At 44.8% G+C, this 20,314-nt stretch overlaps 1 protein-coding gene across 4 annotated transcripts in view; it reads left to right on the forward strand.

The window, feature by feature from the left end:
• The first annotated feature begins 8,864 nt into the window (after positions 1–8,864).
• The window catches only part of PIK3AP1 (phosphoinositide-3-kinase adaptor protein 1), a 52,336-nt gene continuing 40,886 nt past the window's right edge, over positions 8,865–20,314 (forward strand). The window contains exons 1-3 of one of the 4 annotated variants that reach the window (XM_068950321.1): positions 8,871–9,025; positions 14,599–14,701; positions 15,110–15,526. Coding sequence is in view for 2 of the 4 variants with exons in the window: in XM_068950318.1 (XP_068806419.1) it covers positions 9,013–9,025; positions 15,110–15,526 (430 nt within the window). In the remaining 2 variants the exon portion in view is untranslated. Of the gene's footprint in view, positions 9,026–12,300; positions 12,351–14,598; positions 14,702–15,109; positions 15,527–20,314 lie in introns of all 4 variants that reach the window. The other 3 variants (XM_068950322.1, XM_068950318.1, XM_068950320.1) reach the window with 3 other exon arrangements.

Raw genomic sequence — 20,314 nt, forward strand, 5'->3', positions numbered from 1 at the left:
CGGGCGAGGGGAGGGCCGCTCCGGTGAGCCTGGGGGCGCGCAGACGTCGATGCGCGCTGGCGAGAGCCCGGAGGAGAGATTTGCTTGCGGGGGTGCGCGGGAAGGGCTCGCAGAAGCTCTGCAAAGGAGGGATCTGCCCGCTGTGGCCGTGCCCTGGGCGCGAGGAGCTTTGGGAAGGCCCCGCTCAGGGCTCGGGGCTGGTGCTCAGGCCCTGCGTGGGTCACAGGCAGGAGCGGGGTGCTGTTTGCGGTGCAAAAGCAGGCTTAGGCTGAGGGGCTAGGAAGGCAGATGGAGCTGACTTTCTGCTATCAGGTGTTCAGAGCGATGCCTGTACGTAAAGGCAGCAAGACAGGCAGTAATTTTGGCTGGGTAGGAGGAACAAGACAAGAAGGACTCTACAGATGGTGATTGACTTGGACCTGTGAGTTAGAGCCCTCAGAGATAAGGGTTCACCTTTAGCCAGAACAGTGTCCGTTTTCTCTCTTGCAGTCAGCAGGGCTATGAGACCTTGGAGAAAGAAGAGAGCAGGGAATGACCTGCCAGACAAGATCCTAAGGAGGACAGCAGGGAGTAGGCTGTGTGCTGGTTGAACTGTTCCAGAAGCCAGATTCTATCAGAGGTCTGCAGCAGAGAGGAAGAAGGCATGGGAACCCAGGACAAGTCTGACAAAGGAACTTGGAGTGTGCGTGTGACCCTGGAAGAGGGAATATTTCAGTTAACTTAAACCCATTCCCTTCCTTTCCCCCTCTCCCACGTGTGAGTCTGCTTCTGGTTATAGTTCACTTCAAGGGGAGCATCACAGAGAAAAAAGAGCAGAGCCACTCCACAAAGGAGGATAAACCAGGAGCTGAGGGAGACCCTGGTGCAGACAGAGCCCTCACCAACAGGGCCCACTACCACAGAATCTGAACAGAGCAGGGTGCTGGCAACAGGATCCACCGTCAGTCCCAAGCAAGGTGGGCAGCGAATGAAGTCTAGGACTTCGCCAAGGAATCCCTTCAGGAGCAAAGGGAGGTAGGGCCAGAAGCAGATCTGGAGCAAAAGCTACAATGTGCACCATCTACAAGATGGGGCTAGAGAAATGACTGGGAATAAGGCTACCTGCAGCATAAGTTCAAGGAGAGTCCAGGAAGTAGGATTGGAGGCAGGACTTGAAACAGGTACAGCTGCAAAATAGGTCAGGTAAGCAAGCACAGAAAGCTCAGGCCTGAGCTTAAATGGAGCTCCATGGCATATGAGCAGGGTGAGGGGTGGAAGTCCCCGGTGAGGCTGATCAGGGCAATTAAAGCCTGTTAGTGCACTCAGGGCCCTGACAAGGAAGAGATTTCATTCAGCTGCTGTCTAACAATATGACTTTAAATTAGTCATCTCTCCTTCACTGAAGTTCTTTCCCTTTTGTTTAAGGTATACGTTAATAAACGTAGCGCTCTGTTCCCTTTACCTTTGTAATGGGGCTTCCCCCCACCCCTTCCTTCTCTTCCCCCTCCCTCCCCTTCAATAGAGCATACAGCAAAACCTCCTAAGGACAAAGGGAGATGAGAAAGAGCACTGTTCTGAAAGTTCTGCGTTAGAGCTGCTAGAGATAAAGAAGCAGCAGTCGGTGGGTACTATTGTACTCTTGATGTTCCTCTATTCCTTTGCTCTTAGCTGTCTCCAGATGCTGCTGTGCCCAGTTACATGTGGTCCTGTGCCTCTTGCATGCAAGTAGGTAGTACTTTTTGAACGTGTGCTTGGGCAGGTAGTGTGCCCAGCAAGAGACATCTGTGGTGTCTGGGGAAGACGCCACTTTTGCAGTGCTGGGAAAAAAAGCAGCTCGTGCAGTGGTTGACTTTTATGTGAGCTTCTGTTATCCTGTAAAGATGCTGTTGCCTGTGGTGTAGAGAAGGGGTGCTCAACTGAGGGCTTGTTGAATATGTGCACTCTCAGACCCTGCAGCGCTTGTGCAATCTTTGATTTTTGTCAGGGAGAATACTCTGTTCTCAGGCGCCCACGTCTGGTCTGCAGCTATTGTGCCTAGAATAACTGAGGTCTGTGCTGCAGAAAGGCAACTGCTCCCAGGAACCAGTATATCTCTGAGCTCTTATAGCTTCCATTTATTTTGAGCAGTAAGAGGTAGCCACAAGCTTCACCTGCAAAGCTCAGCACAAGTTCTGTGCCTTGTTGTCTCAGGCAGAAATGAAGAGATGCAGCCTTTGCTGCTGTGAGAAATTGGGGAAATGCATTACTGGCTGTGCTTAGAATACACTTGCTTCACAGGCTCACTTTGCTTCTCATCCTGGTTAGTAAGCATCTCCCTCTCCTTGCAGGCCTTTACTATTTAGGTCTGTTCACGCATGCTAGATGAGTGCTTCTGTTCAGAGATGTAACTATCCAGGTGTGCTCCCCTGGGTTGTGCCTATAACTCTCCAGATGACAAGGTAGAGCGGTACCATACAAAGAAAGCTCATATTTTGTTCTGGATTTCCCAAGGCAGTAGTGGGAGACCCTAGTGGGAGTAGTGGGGTCTGCTACATCAAACCAAGTTTGACTGACTTTTGCCACTGCTTGCTTCTGTCTGTTTCTCTGTTTCTGTTCCTTTTCATTCCTTCCTCTTGGCTGGCATATCTCTCTCATTAAGACCCCCGGAAGAGCAATCTTTCACCTCATGAGTGAGCATTCACATGAGAGAGCTTTGCTCTTCCAACTTTTTCGTGACCAATAACAAGTGAAGAGGTGGCATGGGTACTCAAACGCTTGCTGGATCCTTTCTTTAATCGCTCTCAAAAGTACCTAGCAATGTTGCTGCACTACTTGCCTAGGTTTGCAGAAGTTCTGGAAAGAGCAAGCTAGTCCTTTGCTTTGGACAGGGTAAGACAGACCCTTGAGAAAAATGCATTAAGTATAACTATGTTCAAACGTTGCTGCAAACCAGAAGAAGGAAGATTAAGATGTATACAGTCAGTTATGGGCAATCGAGCATGAAAGACTACCTGTCTTTCTTCAGTTTGTTTTTAATTCATTGTAAGCTATGTACATCTTTCACTTAGGCCAGCCTAATATAGTAAGATGTGAAGGGGCTTTGGCCTCCCTCCTATTTGCTAAAGTCTCTGGAATGTCTGTTGATTTCAGTTTGGCTTCACAAGAAGCCATTAGTATAGGAAGCGAGGTTGAAAAGCTAAGGATTTGGACAGTGCTGAAAGATGGGGTGTGATTTTTGTAGATCATATTTCTTTTTTTTGCTACCTTTATAGAATCTCAGCATGTTTAGAAAGGGTAGATCAAATCTCACAGTACTCGGGGGAAGAAGAGAGCTTCCCATTTTACAGGCATGTGGCAGTGACAAGTAGGTGTCTCTGCCCTGAAAGTCATCGGCAGAGACAGGCAGAGCAGAGCCAGTCCTATCTCCCTATCCAGCAAACAAGTGAAATTGCCCTTCAAATCAGTGCACTGCAGTTTTGAACAATAGCTCCAGCAGTGCGAACAGCTGTGAGATCTGATCTCAGTATACTGAGATCAGTATATCAGTATATGGGGCAGTTTTCCAGTTGACTGTGCTGCAGTGGCTGAGGAGTGCACATGGCTTGATGAGAGGGGCTCTCTTTTTGTCTCCCCAAGACAAGTCTATGTAAACTTTTCCTTGGTGTGAGAGGAGGAGGAGGATTTGCCAGGATGCTTTAGACTTCAACTTATCAACTGCTTCAACTGCTTGGGACCAACCCAAAGTTCTTGACGATGGAAGCTGAATAACACTGAGAACTCGTGCTTTCTTTACTTATTGTTTAGATCCAGCTGGTTAAGTCTGAGCAAAGAGTTGGTGTCTATTCCAAAATTGTGTGTGAGGGCCAAAGCTGTGTTAGCACATTTTTGCTGTAAAAACCTCAGGCAGGTTGGGGAGCGTGGCCAGGAGGAAGGGTGTGAGCAGGAGACAAACCTTGCTGTGTGACCAATAATGCTGTTTATTTTCTGATGAATCAATAGCAGTGACCTCAACTTCAGTGCCTTTCTGTTAGGAAGGGAGAGTGATTTGGTTCACAACTGACAGGGGATCCTGGACTCTGGCTCTGAAAGCATAGCTAGCCAGTGTTGCTGACTCAGGGAGGTGACAGGCAGAGAACCACTTGGCTGGAGTGGGGAGCAGGTGAAGGGAAGGGGCTGTGCTTGGCTGGGATCTTGGACAGTGTCGTTTCCCCTCCCCACCCTCCACCCCCAAATCCTGGCACCTGTCCTGGGAGTCTGACCCCAGCTCCACCTTCCCACCTGAATCTGATGGGACTCACCGTGTCTTATGTCAGCACATGCTGCTTGACTGTTTAGTAGAAGCAGGAACAAGACAGCACTGACGTGTATCTTCCTGTCAAATGTACTTTGAGTCACTGCAGCAAAGGAAATATGGGGATAGGCTAGACAGAAATCACAGAATTCAAAGCACAAGGGATAGAGTTTGTCACTCATGGAGGAACTAGAGGTGATAACATGCATTCTACGGTGGATTGTCAGACTTGCTCTTTAAGTCCGGGGCAGTAGTAACTCAATTCTTACATTGTAAGGTAGGTGAAGCGGTAGTGCTGCTCCAGTGATACCAGAGGTGATAACTCCATAAAGGAAGGACAAGAACTGCTGGTCCAAAGCTCACACTGTCTATGTTGCTGCCCTCCATGGATACTGCTCTCAACTCTCTACTGCCCCGGCCGTTGAGTTCTGTTGTTCTTGCACCATGCCAAAGAACTGGAAGAGAGGGAAGGCTGGATAATGCAGATCATACAGTTTTCTAATAATCAAGTAGCTCAGCAAGGCTCAGGGCTTTTCTATAAGTTGTTAGATTGTTTTTCCTTTGGAAAGAGGAAGAAATTTCATGCAGTAGCAGGCACACTGTGTGCAGTTTAAGTCTGTGCATGAGGACTGAGACCCAGAGTTGCAGGGAGAGAGATGACTCGACCCTTCAACAGTAGGGCAATAAGGCATTTCTGTTGCTTTTTCCTAACCCACAAGAAATTCAAATTCCTCTTTCATGCCTTGAAATGAGTCTTGCATTTTTTGTCGTCTAATGTGCAAAGCATCCAATTTGTCATCTGGTTTTCAGATTGCTGCAAAGGTTTTTGAAATCATGCATTGACAGTTATTTTACTGAAGTTCCTTAGAGGAGGCACTTTCATTTCTCTTTAGTGGCTTAGGAAGTTTAAAGATGTTTCCTATGGGCTTTGGGTTGAGGTACTCAACAAATATCAGAGATATGATTTTGTTTCCAACCTTTTTTCTGGAAATTGAAAGATAAAATCAAACAGCTTTACAAAGGAAATGAAATGTAGAACAACCATAATAAAATAATAATGTGGCTATCCTTCCATTTCACTTTTATCTCTTTCCTCACATACAAGTATTATTCCATAATACTCAAAAAATATGGCTAGACCCTTTGCCTGACTGAACTTTTATCCCACACGCAAATACAAATAAGATTCTGTGCATGTACATCTCTCCAGCACCCAGATGTTCTTTATTCTACCGTAAAGCTTCAGGAGGATTCTTTCTGAGAAAGTCCTAGTTTCTTCTCTGCCTATCCAGTTTCTCATAAGGCTATATCACCAGGAAATGGTTTTTTATCCCTTTTTTTTTTTTTTAACTATGGGAGCAAACAGTTTTTGGAAGACAGGCAGTGGCACATAGTTTGTAAGTTTTTAGTAGGCTTAGGATAAAGGAAGATTTGGAGACAGCATGGTTGTAGCTTTATTCTTTATATAAAACAACTTATTTTTCTCCAAGGCAAAATAAAACTCCTTGCTAGTGGGAGAGAAATATGAAAACCTAATTTAAGGACGTGACTGAAGTGGGTTTCCTTTGTCTTATTCTACAACCACTGCTGCACCTTCGCTGTGTTACAGTGTTTCCATTTTACCATAACATGTGACATTTCCTCATTCTAGCACCCTTTTTTTAGCCATCTATAGAATGTGTGATTGGAGCTGATTGAAAAATGAAATTTCCTTTCAGTGGCTTCTATTTTTGTTTTCTTTTTTTAACTCCAAATTGGAACAAAGCTAAACATTTACATGGAGGAAAACAAAATCTAGGGAAATAAACCAATTCACAAGTGCCAAATTGATTATTTCAATGGAGGAAATTCTTAAGAAACCAATGAAGCACTAAGTCTAAGCGTTTTATATTGTTTGAATATTTTTGTGCTTTTTTTTCCTCTAAGCAAAGGCCATTAATTGGTATGTTCCTCACAAAACTGACAGAGTTTGACATGAATGGCCTTTTTGACAAAGCTATTTTGTTGGAATTTTTTTGCGTAGTGCTGCTTGAAAACCCTTAACGTAGGGTTGATGACAACTGTGAGATTCGGTCAGTACGTGTACAGACTTGATTAGTCTGGATTCCAGTATTCCTTTGAGATGAAGTGGTAGGTTGGATTTTGGTGCACGTCTTTTAAAATGCCTTGCTAAGCTGTTGCTTGTTAGACTTACTGGAGATCAACATTCCCAAACAGAGGAGAACACAGCATAATGGTGCTTTCATCTGAGACTTGAAAGAGCCATTGAGTCAAGGACGTAACATGCTAGCTTAGCTGAACTCTGGGTTAGAGATTTTTCTGCTTTTTAACAACAGGTTAAAGACAACACTTGGACTAATGTTGCAGGGATGATGTGCTTTATGTGCAGTGCAGTGGTTGGCAAATTTCTGGGTGGCTGGGGTTGGAGAGCTGGGACTTGCAGAGTGAGGTGTGGAAAAAAGCAAGGGGCAAACACTTCCTTGAAGAACTTGAAACTGCACTCATAATGCTTCAGCAACAACTGCAGAGAGCAGTTCCAGTAGGCAGGAAATGGGCAGGTAGAGTTAAGGAGAGCTCCAGCAGCAGGTTCAGTAGCTGGGGTATGCTGCCCCCGAAGTGAGGAAGGGCATGCATCAGATCGTGAGGTGGGTTCAGGTAATCATTAGTTTCACCTTCAAGATATAGACATAAGATTTTTTTTTTTTTTTTAATCCTCTTGTGGCTATTAACTAGCTCTTTAAATTTCGGTCTCTTGTTCACATCACTTCATTTGTGGATTCATTTTCATTTCTGTGTATGCGAGTCAAAGAGGGAAGTAAGGCCTTTCCTTCTCTAAAGGAGAACAGGACTGGTAATACTTAGACAATCACTAAAGAGTCATGCTTCCAGCTAATTTCTTTTTATGAAGGACTGATTGAAAGGGACAAAGGAGCAAGACTTAGTCATTCGGTCATTTCATTCAAGCTATGTGAAAAGAGGAAATAAAGTAACTGAAACAGCAAATTAAATTTGCTAGCAGGAAATAGGAGTCCAAGGACTTTCTGGTGCCTCAAATCTAGGGTTCGCTGCTCTTAACTTAACCTGTCATGGACCTTTTTTCTTGGCTGCTATGCATCTTTTAGCACAGCCCAGTAGACAGTTAAAACTGAAGTTTGCCAACTCGGATGACTAGCCAGTTCTGTTAATAACTGCATTTATCTGCATATGAGGGAACTGCTATTCCCAAATGGAATGTGGGATGTAAAACTGACTGAAAAACAGGTGGGCATGTGACAGTCTGTGGCCTAAGCAGGAAGTATGATAAGGGGAGAAGTGAATGGGAGCAAATGTGTGCTTGAGGAGGATACCTAACACAAAGGTGTGATGCTAGCTTAGTGTTCCAGATGCAAACAAGCAAGCAGTTTGTCTAAGATTATTTATGTAGAGGATAGGGTCCAATTGCACACTTCATCCACTAAGACAGGGTTAGCATCCTCCTTCTGTACCTCATCCCAATATGATCCAACTTCTTTCTATTGATAGATCAGTGCAGGCACTTTCAGAATCAAATCGCTACTGTAGTGAAGTACAGTAGTTGTGGCAATGGAGCACAGAAACAAGCTTGCTCCATGCTGACTTCTTGCTTTACTCTGCCCATAAGCCTTGGCAATCTCACCTTTGCACAAATCCCCGTCTCGTTTCACATCCTTTCAAGAGGATGTTGGAGAAGGGAAAACTTTGCCTGAAAAGTGTAGACCTTATATTTCCCTTTGGCTGCCAAAATATTCCTGTTCCCATTTTTTTCAATCCATATTGCTTTCATGCTCACAAGATGATACTAAACAAAACAAGGTCCTGTCTCCTGGCAGCATGGATACAGTGCAGGATACCTTGTATCAAGGTACTTGTTACCACGGGTACCATAGAGTACCAAGAGGTGTTCATCCCTTGTTCTCCCTCCTGTGGTCCCCTTTTCTGTTTTCCCCTTTTCCTGGCTCAACTTTATGATTTGACTTCCATATCTTTCCTGCCCTTATAACTTCTCTTTTTCACCTGCTCTTTTTTCTCTGTAACAGTCTTTTTTGCCCCTGCCTTCCCACCCCTCCAACTAGGGATCTGCCCTGCAGAGCTAAAGTGGCTTTGGCTGAAAGTGAACAGGAGCTGCAGCAATTCAAGGTGGTCCTCCAAAAGATATGGGGGAGCCTTCTAACTGCTTGCTTTGAAAGCTGAGCCCTACAGCAGGTCAGTGCCTGAGTTTTTAAAGTACTGGAAAGCAAAACTGGGAAGTGTAAAAGTTTCAGGTCATTGTGCAGCGTTAGGCAGAGCAGGAAAGGATAAGGAGGGTTGAGGCTCGTCTGTTTGGGCTTTACTCTGTAGAAGAGAGTGAGAAATTTAACTCCGTTAATTTGAGCAGGAAAATCGCGCCAGGTAGCCTGAAGGCAGTTCGCCGCGTTTGAAGAGAGCTGAACTCGGGCGTCCTTATGCCGAAGCGGAAGGGCTGGTGCCGCCGTGGGAGCGGGCGCAGCTCGGGGCCGGCTCTGCAGGTGGCATCGCCGGCTGCCGAGCGCCCGCCTCGGCCGGGCGGCGTCGGGGCAGCCGCCGGGGCCCGGGGGTGGCCCGGGACGGGAGGCGGGGCCGGCGCCGCGAGCGGGCGGAGGGACGGACAGAGTCCCCGGCCGGGCCGAGGAAGTGGCCACGAGAGGAAAGTCCGCTCTGCTGCCCGCTGCCGCCCGCGCCGGCAATGTGAGGGACGGGGCTGCAGCCCCTTCCTGCCGCTCCGGACCATGACGGCCCCCGGTAGGTGCCGCGGCCGCGTGTGTGCGCGTCGGTGCCTGGCGGGGGCAGCGCGTTCGCGCCTCGATCACCGGGGGAAGCAGCGGCAGTGTCTCTGCCTGGCCGTGCTGCGTCGGGGAGAGGGTCTGCGGGCCGGGGCGCTGCCCCCCGGTCCCTCCTCCGCCGTGGGCACGCAGGCCCCGGCCGCTTGCCCGAGGAGCGCAGGTCAGCCCCGGCACCATGGCTTTCCCATCAGCTGTGTTTCTGGGTTGTCACCTGGCATCACAGCGCTTTAATTGATATTGCTGCTGATAAAAGCCGGGAGGCTCGGTGGCGACAGTGAAGCATGCTCCCGGCCTGCTCTGCAGGTAAAGTTTGCCCCGCATTGTGGTGCACAGGGCAGAGCTGGTTTCATAGCTCTGCTCTGATGCTGATCTACTTCTGTGAAAGAGGAAGGAGGATCCCCTCCCTGGGTTTAGGGGAGCCCTGTGAGGCTAGCAAAGCTCTGCAGAGCAGCTGTGCTTCTGTGTTCGTAGCCTGGCTACAGCTTTGGCTGAGTACCTGCAGTATCCACCCCTTCTTGTGCCGCTCGACCTGTGCTCAGGTGTTGTCCTGGCGCAGTTCGCCAGTTTCCTGGGTATGCTTCAGTTTGGCAGCTCAGCTAGCCCTAAGGGACGATACGCAGAGTAATCTGTCCCTGCTGAGTCCTTGCCACCTAGGTGTTCTAGGATGTTTTGAAGAGAACTCAGTTTTTCCTAAATACTACTCTGTCCCCCAACGTTTGCCTACTGCCGTTTGGGGTATGGCCTGCTGCCCCCTGCCACAGTGGCACAGTTTCACAAACAATCTGTCCTAGGTTGCTATCAATGACAATCTTTTAGTTACTGAATGTGCAGGTAAAACTGGTTAGAATACAGCTGCAAACTCAAGAGGGAGTGAAGTTTAACCTATATTGTGTAAGTTTGCCCAATTTTCAAGTTCCCCTCCTTGCAGGGAAGTGTATGTGTTTTACCTAAAAAAGGAAAAACGTGCCACCTCAGGGTGTGAAGTAACGTTAGTGTTTCACTGACGCATATCTCCTTGTGATGTAAAAATAACCTAAATGAACCCCCTCAGGAGGCTTGTGGACAGATACCAAAACTACCTTTCTCCTTATAAACAGAAAATAGTTTTAATGAAACTCTTATAAATAGAACAACTTTAGATGCACATATTGTGAATGCAAATCTCACATTCCTATCACTGAAGTTTTGTTCACAAAATTTTTATCTAGTTTGGTTCTATTATTTCCTCTTGCTTGTTTGCAGCACTTTATTTAAAGTCAAGGTTTTCTATTCCACTCAAACTGAGAGGTCTTGCTAGCATGTTAATAATTACTGCATATGATCTCTGTTACTTTGTTATGCATTCTAGGTAGGCAAAGAATGCATTCATTTCATCATACATCACTTGAATACACCAACTTTAGACACTAAAATATTTGAAAGATGCTGAGGACTTCTGTTAATGGCTCACTAGCAGCTTTTAACACCTCCTGGAAGCTCTCACTCATTTAAGAATTTGATTGTTAGGAGTGGGCTGAGCTTCCCTTATATTATAGGGAGTTGTCTTTGATTAGAATTTGGATCCCCCTCTATCAAGGATTGATATTTTGGGAATTAGCATATTCTTGTATCTTCCATGCACCACTTGTATGATAATGCTATAACAGGCCACTGGCCTTTTTTTGTTTAGTGAGAATTTGTGTTGGATTTGATCTAGCAGATAAAAATTGATTTGCTTGCCAGTGTATGTGATCATCTAAGTTGGAGTAAAGCATTTATCTCTCAGGTTTATTTTTAACCTGTAGTTGGTCTGTGGACCTTTAGAAATCATGGTCTGCTGAGGAAGGGGATGTGAAAGGTGACACAGAAAAGTGAATTGATTGTTAAAGGGCTTGAATTTTTGTGGGACCTACAAGAACAATGCAAAACTATTAGTGATCTTTAAATTGAAAAAGGTCAAGCCTTTTGGCCTGTAAAGTGGCCTAGTAGGTAATAACAGCAGATGATATCTGATGCAAATTTGGGAAGTGTTAAGTGGTCAGGATGTAATGTTACCAAGCTGATATACCAACTTCCTATAGTATTCTTTAGCTGTTTTAGTGGCTCTAGGTAATTAGAATTGCACAATATAGCTGTAAACTGCTATCCCATGTTTACTCTGCACTCAAAGATTGTGATTTCACTACTGCAAAACGCTGCCCAAAGATGAGTCTATTTTGTTTCTTTCTCAGAGAGGGACTATAAATGCATGATATAATTTATCACTTTTGGACACTTTTATTCTCTTCTTGGTCTTGCATGGACCTTCTTTGTTTTTGACCAAATTACTTTATCCCCCTCCTATTCCATTTGCAGTTTATAAACTAAGAAAAGCTTTATCTTTTGTTCTGTCTCCATGCTATTTAATCTTTGGGACTCCAGCCTTAATTAGAGGACTTAGGCATTTCTACAGCACTAGCTTGTAATCTCATCAATTTTATACTATTGCTGTATAGTGGAGTTTGCTGCTAAGCATTGAAATGGACTGTTACAGCTTGAAAGGAATCCGAAAGCTTAGGAATGCAGCAACAAAATATTGTTAAAATTTAAATTACTTTTCACTTGGTAATTACTTTTGAAAGGGTTAGCTGCCCACATCTTCTTTTCTCATCCTACTGCCATACGTACTGTTCAAAGTCTTTCTTGCTGTAAAGTGAAGGCTTTCTTCTTTTTGTTTTTCTTTTTCCAAAACCAGCCTGTGGAATGCATTGTCAAAGCATACAACTGATGTCAGGGCTTAATAGGAATAAAGTGCTAGGTGTTTGCCAAGGGATTTCCTTATATATGTACAATTGCACAGTTTAATTTGTACAATTGCAGAGTTTAATTTGTGCTTTGAAGTATGCTCTGTAAGTTTTTACTGTAACTGATGCGTGAAGAGTTGAGGGGAAAAACTCTTCTCCCAAACATTCTGTATTCTCTATTTGTTTCCCTGGGGATTAGGGAGTAATTGGTGTTGCAAAGTGAAGTATTTGACTAGGCAAATAATGGCATGATCCAGGAAAGCAAGTCCTGTGCCATCCTTCTTTTAAAAGGGGATGTTGCAATTGAAAATATTTCTAGATGTTTATTTTCTTCAAAACAATCTCATCTGCTGACTTAAGCTTACTAAACTCTTCAAGACCCACTTCCAGTGTATTTGCTTATGACCCTAGAGAATGTCCATGGCTCTAAGAGCGGAGTCAGTAATTTTGTTATTTGGTTCTCCTTTTAAAGAAGCTGCTCCTCCGCTTATCCTGGTATTGTAAAAGACTACAGACCTGCAGGTAAGGGAGCCTGTGAAAAGCTGGAACGGTTCTGTTAAGGGGAATGGTGGTGCCAGTAGAGCAGTGGTACATAAGGAAATTGATGCCTTTCCTAAATACTAGGCAAAGCTTGTTCCTACTGCGTACAGACATTACACTGCTCTGGGTTGTGTTGTCTCTGGGGATATAAATGCTGACAGGGAGCATGGTCTGTAAAGTTTGCATCTTTTGCACCCATATCAGAGAAGGGAGGCTTCTGGCTTCTTAGTGCCCCCACAGCGCAATGCATATTTCAAATCAGTGGTTCTCCAATCCTGCTCTCCTCCTCTACCCCCCAAGCATAGCTTCTCCTTTTTGTTGAAAGACCGGTGAACGGGTCTGTTTGCTGATAGCTTAGTTGCCAAAGTTGTGCTCTTCTTATACTTGCATGTTATGATCAAGTGTTCCATTTTACAGAATGTTACAATGATCTGGAGGCCACTACGACTTTCTCCAAAGTCTGGAGGCCAGGCTTCTTAGAGAGAGTGAAAGCAGGGCTAGAAACTAGCTGCACCATCTCCCCTCTGCATGATGTTGAGTTTGGGGAAGCTGAAAGTCCCACCACCACTGGCTCTGTGCCTTGGATTCCTCCCCTCATTGCCTCCAGGGACAGCAGCAGGTCTCCCCATCTGACCAGGGTGGGCTCAGCTGGTTTACTTCATTCTCTGTACCTGGCTGTGCTGCCCCTTCCCACTGTACTGCATGAATGTCACCAGCTGGCACTGGAAGCAGAAGTTGCTAAGGGGCTTCCTGAAGTCTCTGGTTCTTCTCTCTCCCTTTTTAGAATAAAAACAACTGTCCTGCTTAATTCTGTCTGATTTTCCTGTTTCTGGTTGTGCAGTTATGCCTTCTTTGTGAGGTGGTGTTGAGCCAGAAGGTGATATTTTGGCAATAGTGGTGTTCTCACTGGGGTGAAAACCATCTTTTTTTCAGAGCAGTTCTGCTCTCTTCCCTCAAAGCTCCCCGGCTTTGGGTCTGCTTGCCCATTTTATGAGTTTACTGGATCCCCTCCACTGAGAATGTTTTCTCCTACAAGCTTCAGCTTGGGGTTTGTGAACTGTATTCACATAGAAACATGCAGCTATTGTGGCCTCCTGAACTGCCTGTGTATTCTGTATATCTTGGACATCATTCTTTCCATGCTAGAGCCTTTCTATGTATGCAGGTAACTGTAACGCTATTGGGTGGGCATAGATCACATCTCCAAGCTTTACTTTTCAAGTGCACCGCTTCTACTTCACTGCAATTTAAAGAAAAGTTTGTAATTGTATGGTTTGGAGCTGGGTGCTCTAGCATTTGCCTACGCCACATTTCAGTCCTTCTTACAACTATAATAAAGGCTATGGGTCGGGTGGCAGAATGGAGTCTTTGGAGGTTGTTCAATTTTGATTTAATTGTAATAAGGTGACTGCATAAGTGTCATCTCCAGTCTTGGTAAGTTCACTCTTTGCAGATGCTCTTTCTGATATGCAAAATTTTAGGCAATGCCTTCTACTTTAATTAGAAAAACCTGTGTTTGCTTGCTTCTGGATGGAGATGGGTTGGAAATGTTGTCACTTTAAGAGTCAAGGTGGGGTTAGAAGAAAGGCAGTTTACTAATAACTTTTGAAATGCTCAGCACTGAAATTTATCATGGGACTACAGACATGATCCTCAAATTCGGGTAAACTTCTTCACAGTTGAATGAGAAAAATAAATTCAGACTTAACCTTTTTTTTTTTTTGAGATTTGTGGGATTAGCACTGCATCATATCATAGGGGTTCAATCCACATGTGGTTTTCTTGGCAAGCTGGAAACAGTTTTAAAATGGCTTTCATTCCGTAGAACAAATGCGTAGGAAGGAGTAGTTAGGAGCTGTCTCTAGAGAATTCTGGAATAAGTCGACTCTGGCCAGCACGTTTCAGGCTTCGTTATGACTGCCACTGTTGTGTTAGTTCCTTCCCTCTGAAAAGAGGTTTTATCATGCCTAACTGTGGTCAGGAAACCTTTGTATGACAGTCCTGGGAGAGGGATCCAGTACAGGCTCTCAAAGGAAAATGTCTGAAGCCTGAATGACAGGATTGATGTGCTGCAAACACTGGGGCTGGTGTACCCTTCATTTGCACACGTACTTTCTGGGCAGTTTGCTTTCTGTTGCAATGACGGCAAATGTCTAGCCCCATGGAGGCCATAGTGACTTCCTGTAAGCGTTGTGAGACCTCATTTAAGTAAAGACTGTTCTTCTTTTAGGTGTGCTGTATTCAGTGTGCGCTCTACTTCAGCATGTAATGGTCTAGAGTTGTATTGCAGAGCCCCTGCAGTTGCCTAAAATGAATCCATCTCTTACCTGAAGGTGAACTGTCCTTTTCAAGCTACGTTTGTTCGGGGGGGTTGAGGTTTTTTTTTTGTTTTGTTTTTTTCCTCCTATTGAGATGCTTTAAATCTGAAAATTTCCACGAATGGTTTGTTTCGCTTAAAACTATGTAGGAAATCCCCTTTTTCAAGGAAGGTTTTTGAGAATGAAAAAAACTACTTAAATTTTAGTAGGGGAAACACAAGTAGAAGTTCAGCCACCCTTAGAATTGCTCTGTGGCTGTGAACACCCGCTCGCTTTGTCCATACCTGCTGTTCTCTTAGAGTGCTTTGGAGCTTCTTACATGAATTGTAAAGACAGCCCTCTGGCTTTTTTGCTGTAAAACTGATGATCATTTCTTACTGTGGGTTTAATCCTCTTCCTTATGGTCATCTTGCACCTGCACAGGAACCTCTGGAGGATATGATGTGCTGATTGTGTATGCAAGTGATGCCACTGAATGGTGTCAGTACCTCCAGAATCTCTTCCTCTCTACTCAGCACATACGAAAGCATCGGATTCGGAGCTACCAGGTAGAAAGTGAGTCTGCAATTTCCCGCCAGGAGCTGGATCTGTTTGGAAGAAGTCGGAGCATCATCGTTTTGCTCTCTGCTGAACTGGTGCAGAATTTTTATCTTCCTCCTGTCCTGCAGAGCCTTCAGGAAGCTTTGTGGCCCCCACACAAAGTAGTCAAGTTGTTCTGTGGTGTTACAGACTGTGATGACTATTTGACCTTTTTCAAGGACTGGTCTCAGTGGCAAGAAGTCACGTATGATGATGAGCCTGATGCTTACCTTGCAGCTGTCAAGAAGGCTATTTCAGAAGGTAAGGTTGCTTCTCCTAGTCAGGGGTTGGAGAATGGAGATGTGTGGTCTTGTTCATCCTTGTTTTAATGCTGAAATAGAAAACTAACGTAAATTCCACTAATCTCTAAGTTAGAAAGTTCTGCAAGCCAGTTTTCCTGTGCCTTCTGAGTAGGTCACTAAGTCGGGAGAGATTACCAGTGATTCACAGAGAACTTCTGAATTTGGATGACGTCTTAGGTACCAGATTTTGAACGCAAATGGAAAGTAAAACTAAATAACTCTAAAGTTCTGCCTGTAAATGTTGTGCCCTGCGATTTGTTGACCCCAATCAAGAGAAAAGTATCTTTTCCTTCAGAGTAATCTTTCAGTCATGCTGGAACCAAAATACAGTCATCTTTCAATACCTATTGTCTAGTGTTCAACCTGAAGTCAGAGCCGTACTGGAAGTAGATCAGTTAGTGACATATGGAGGAAGGGCAAAGGTTAGTTGTAGAATTGCACTAATGGCCTTAAAAGTGACCCAACCTGTCCAAAAGTGATCAGACTCCTCTCTCATCTCCTAAGAAGCCCAGAGGAATTATTAGTGCAGAAGTGGTAACAGCTGGAGACTAGAGGAGTCCAGTCTACATAGTTTTCATTGTGTCTGAACTTTTCTACACTCCAGAGGCATGTATGGTACTCCTTTCTGAGAGTTCTCGAGAGAGCTATGGAGAGCTTCCATTTATGACAAAACTGCCTGCCACACTCGAGGTTATAGTGTTCCTTGTCAGCCTTGGTGGGATAGCAGTATTGCAGGTGCCTCTTGGGTTAGGGGTGATCAATATTAAGTGTTACTCTTACGAAGCTTAAATGAAGCAGTGCAGTCTTCTAATGTGTCTGGTGATGTCTATATAAAGGGACTTTATGCCAGGATAAGAAGGGGAATAACTATGATGACAAATTTATCACCGTAAAAACAAATTTTAGAAGTTATGATCTGGGGCAAAACAGTCCCCCTGGAAAAACATGATTTGTGGATTGTGCTGAAGATGGCATTCTCAGGTAACCAGGTCACAAGAGATGATTCCGGTACCATTTAAGAACCTGCATATGTTGCAGTTTGGATCCCCCTTTCAAGCTCTCTTAAACCATCTTGGCTTCCCAGTGGATAAGCTAGGCATAAAGTAGATTGGCTCCCTCCCTTTGGGCCTGTCATGAAGACAGCAAACGGTGGCTGAGCTTTTGTGCTCTAAAAAGATAAAATTGACCAGAGATCAAATTTGCTTTTCTGCCAGTTCCGGACAAAGGCCAAAGCTTAGTTACTGTTCTCCTCCAAACTTGGGCCTAGAGAACAGCACGAACATCTTATTGATTTAAATATGTTTTTCAAAGTTAGGGATGTTTGAGCAACATGTCTCTGGATTGTTATTGTTAATAGTTTTACTTGAACAAGTCTGAGGACTGCCAGAGTTGTTTTAAATCAGAGCAGGAGTAAGCTCTGGTAACTGAAGGGTATGTGAGAGCTCAAAGGCGTATTGATCCTGAAATCTCTTTCCTCCAAGAGCAAGTTCTCGTCAGTCTTTTCCATTCTATCTTCGTGCATTCTGAGCGTACAAAGGGTCAGAAAAAACACAGGGTCAGAAAAAAGGCTAGTGCTTCCCGGGCTGTGGGTAGAGTGGGAAGCATAAGTACCTGTGCCCTTGTCCTGCTCAGTGGAGTTTGTTTTATTAAGACTTGATGAGTGGGGCACAGTTGTGGGGCTGCTGTTTGGCCTGAAGAGCTTTAAGCAATGGCTGGGATAGGAAGCTCAAGGAATACAAGTAATGACTTGGGAGGTAGAAGATGGACTGTGGCTGGAGAAGGATGTTTCACTTAGCCAAATGAATCCCTATTAGTGACAAACTCTTGCCCCTCTAGCTTGTTTTGAACATGTTAAAAATCAAGGAGAATTTGAGGTGAAGAGTAAAGGGTGTGCATGGGAATGAATAAACTACCAGTTACTGTGGGTCAACTACTTCTGTCTCTGTAGAGAGAAGCTGTTTCTGTCAAAGGGAAGCACCCAAGGTATCTGATCTCTATGTCCAGAGAGCACATCTGTCATTATTGGTGCACTGGGTGCAGAGCTTTGCGAACCAAAGATCAGCCTCCAATGTTTTGGTATCATACGCAGTCAGGGAATTGTGTTAAGCTGACCTGGCTGTCATCCTCTGCAGTAATGCTTTAACATGAGGCTCTGCACAAGTGAGCTGGCTCTCTCTGTGTACAGCTGGCTGCCTTGTGGCACTGTGGGAGCTGCGTCCAGGGGAACTTGGTGCTAGATCCTTCCAGCTCCTCTCAGAGCGTTCGCCGGTGGGGAGCAGAGATGAGTCTTACCAGCAGCACTATGCTATCTGTCTGAGCAGCCAGCAAACTGTTGTGTTGTGCATGTGGCTGTGTGGTGGCCTAGCTGCCATACATTTATGGCAAAACTTCTTTGGGGCAAGGCAGTAGGAGTCTGACTTTCTCACAGACAGTCTTATAATCCTTCTCCTGAGATACCCTATCTCTTGAAAGTTAGCAAGCCCTAAAAAAAAAAAAAAAAGGTATTTGTTCTTTAGCTAGATATAAATCATGGTTTTAAAGAGGATTATACTTTGGATTTTTGCTATATTGCTTTTATGTAACAAAAATAATTCAGCTTATTTTCTGTTTTCTCACTTGAACAAGTATGCGTTTATCTCAAACTGGCTTTATGAGATCTAGACAAAATTTGGGAGAGGAATAAAAATGAGAAAAATAAAAACTCCCATTTGCCATGGAGTCTTCTTTAGCATTCTCCAAGCAGTTTGGTTCACATAGATTTAGAATTGCTGGACTTCTCTTACTGTTACAGAAGCCCTGCCCAGAGTGAGCTCTAAGCCACACACAAGAACTGGGCAATATCAGGCTGTTTAATCATGCACATCAGAGCAGTTCTCTAGGCAAGCAGTTCCCTGTCACTCTGACTCTTGTGAAGGAAGAACCTATTCAACATAGGCTTATTCCAGGGCAGAAACATTTGCATGAATGTAGCTGATCCTGCCTCAGTGTGGAGAAAGGGACTAAGTGACCTCTTCTGTCCTGTGATTCTATAGACCAAATTTTGTGAATGACCTCAAATGCAAATGCTCTGCTGCTTCCTCTGAAGGGAAGACAACCCCAGGTGTACATAGTTCCCTTTTTTGGGTGAAACTGTGAAAACTTTCCTTTTGGCTGATACTAAAAAATCAACATTTGCCTTGTAGTTTCATTGCAGCCAACTTTGGGATGAGTGATTTCAAGTAAGTGTGTCTGTGACAGTTGACCTCTCCCACAGAGAATCACAGCCAGTGCTGTGCTCCCAGTACTTTGTTGTTATGTTTTGAGATGAATGCTTTGAAGTTTGGAGCTCTTAAGAGGTCTCGGTTAAGTGCACTCTCTACAGCAGACTGAACCTTCCTGAGCAAGGCGTTCCTCGGTTCGTACAGCACTTACATTATTTCCAACATATACTTACCGTGTATCTGGGTCTTTCTGTGAAAGTGTTTCTATCCACAAGCCAGCACTCCTGACAGCAGTGTCAGCACACAATGGAAAAAAATAAAACAAATGTGAAAATGAGAAAGCTTCAGCTTCCTAATAGCTGAATCCTGGGCAAGTGGAGCATATGACACGGCACAGTGGGTGCAAATACCTCTCCAGAGCCTGCATGCTGTCCTTGTTCAGGCTATGCTATTGCCTCTAGCACAGCTGTTGGGCTGTGGTTTGTTTAGTGCATCATGGGAACATGCCGCCCCCAGACATCACACACAGAAAGCTATTTTAACTATTATTCATTTAGTACAAATTCAGAAATGAGGAAGCTCTCATGTAGCCTTGCTGAGAGCAAACTGTGTTGCCACTGACCCTTGCTGTCTTGTAGCTGGGGCAATTTTAAACTCTACAGCTTCTCAGTCATGGCAAACTACAGAAGGCATGAAGGTTTTTATTTGCAGACAGCTCTTGTTACCTGGGGAAGTTATCTAGGTTATGGGCTAACTGTGTTAAGGCCATGGAAATGCTTAGGATGGGTCTGTACAAGCCAGCTAAGGCCTGGCAGGGGGTAGTCAACATCCTGAGCCATCTTGGCTGGCCTTGTGATACCACGCCGCACTGTGCTGTGTGCATTGGGCAGGTTGGGCAAGTGCTAGTTGGGAATTTGTTCACAGTTGGAGTGAGTGAGCTTTCTCTTCCTCCTGTTTTCCTGTAACTCAGTTGGCATCTGTTTTGCATTACCCACATTTAGGTTTATCCAGTTTATTTCACCCCCTGCTTTTATTGTCTTGGGTGGTTTCAGTTTTCCTGCTTTCAAAGTCCACGTTTCCAAAGGGTTTACTAATTAGTCATTGGCTTTGAACTTTCCTTACCTGAGCAAATTCTTGCAGGGGAAAACCCAGGGAAGTCAACATCTGCCAGAGACTGCTAAGGTGATTCCTGTGTGGAACAGCAGCTGCAGCCATGCTACTGAAGGACAGTTTCAGCCTTGGAGAGCAGATTTCTGATGCAGTGAGATGGACAAGAGAGGAAGATCAGTAACAAGAGACTTTTTGCAAAATAGGGTCAAAAGTGGGTGTAAGGAAGGGTGTAGCGGGTATGAAGGACAGTGGGCAGCTAGAAGAAACTGGTAAGCTGGAGGAAATGCAGGAAGTTGAGAATTTTCCTGAAGCCTCATAGATGAGGAAGATCTAGAAAGTTATTCCACCTAGTGAGGGACTGATGGGTGCACCCGCAGGCCAAGGCAGTGAGCTTTGATAGCACAACAAGGAACATATGATATACCTAAAGGGAGGAG

Source organism: Struthio camelus, chromosome 7 (assembly GCF_040807025.1).
Source record: "Struthio camelus isolate bStrCam1 chromosome 7, bStrCam1.hap1, whole genome shotgun sequence".
NCBI classification, from domain to species: domain Eukaryota; kingdom Metazoa; phylum Chordata; class Aves; order Struthioniformes; family Struthionidae; genus Struthio; species Struthio camelus.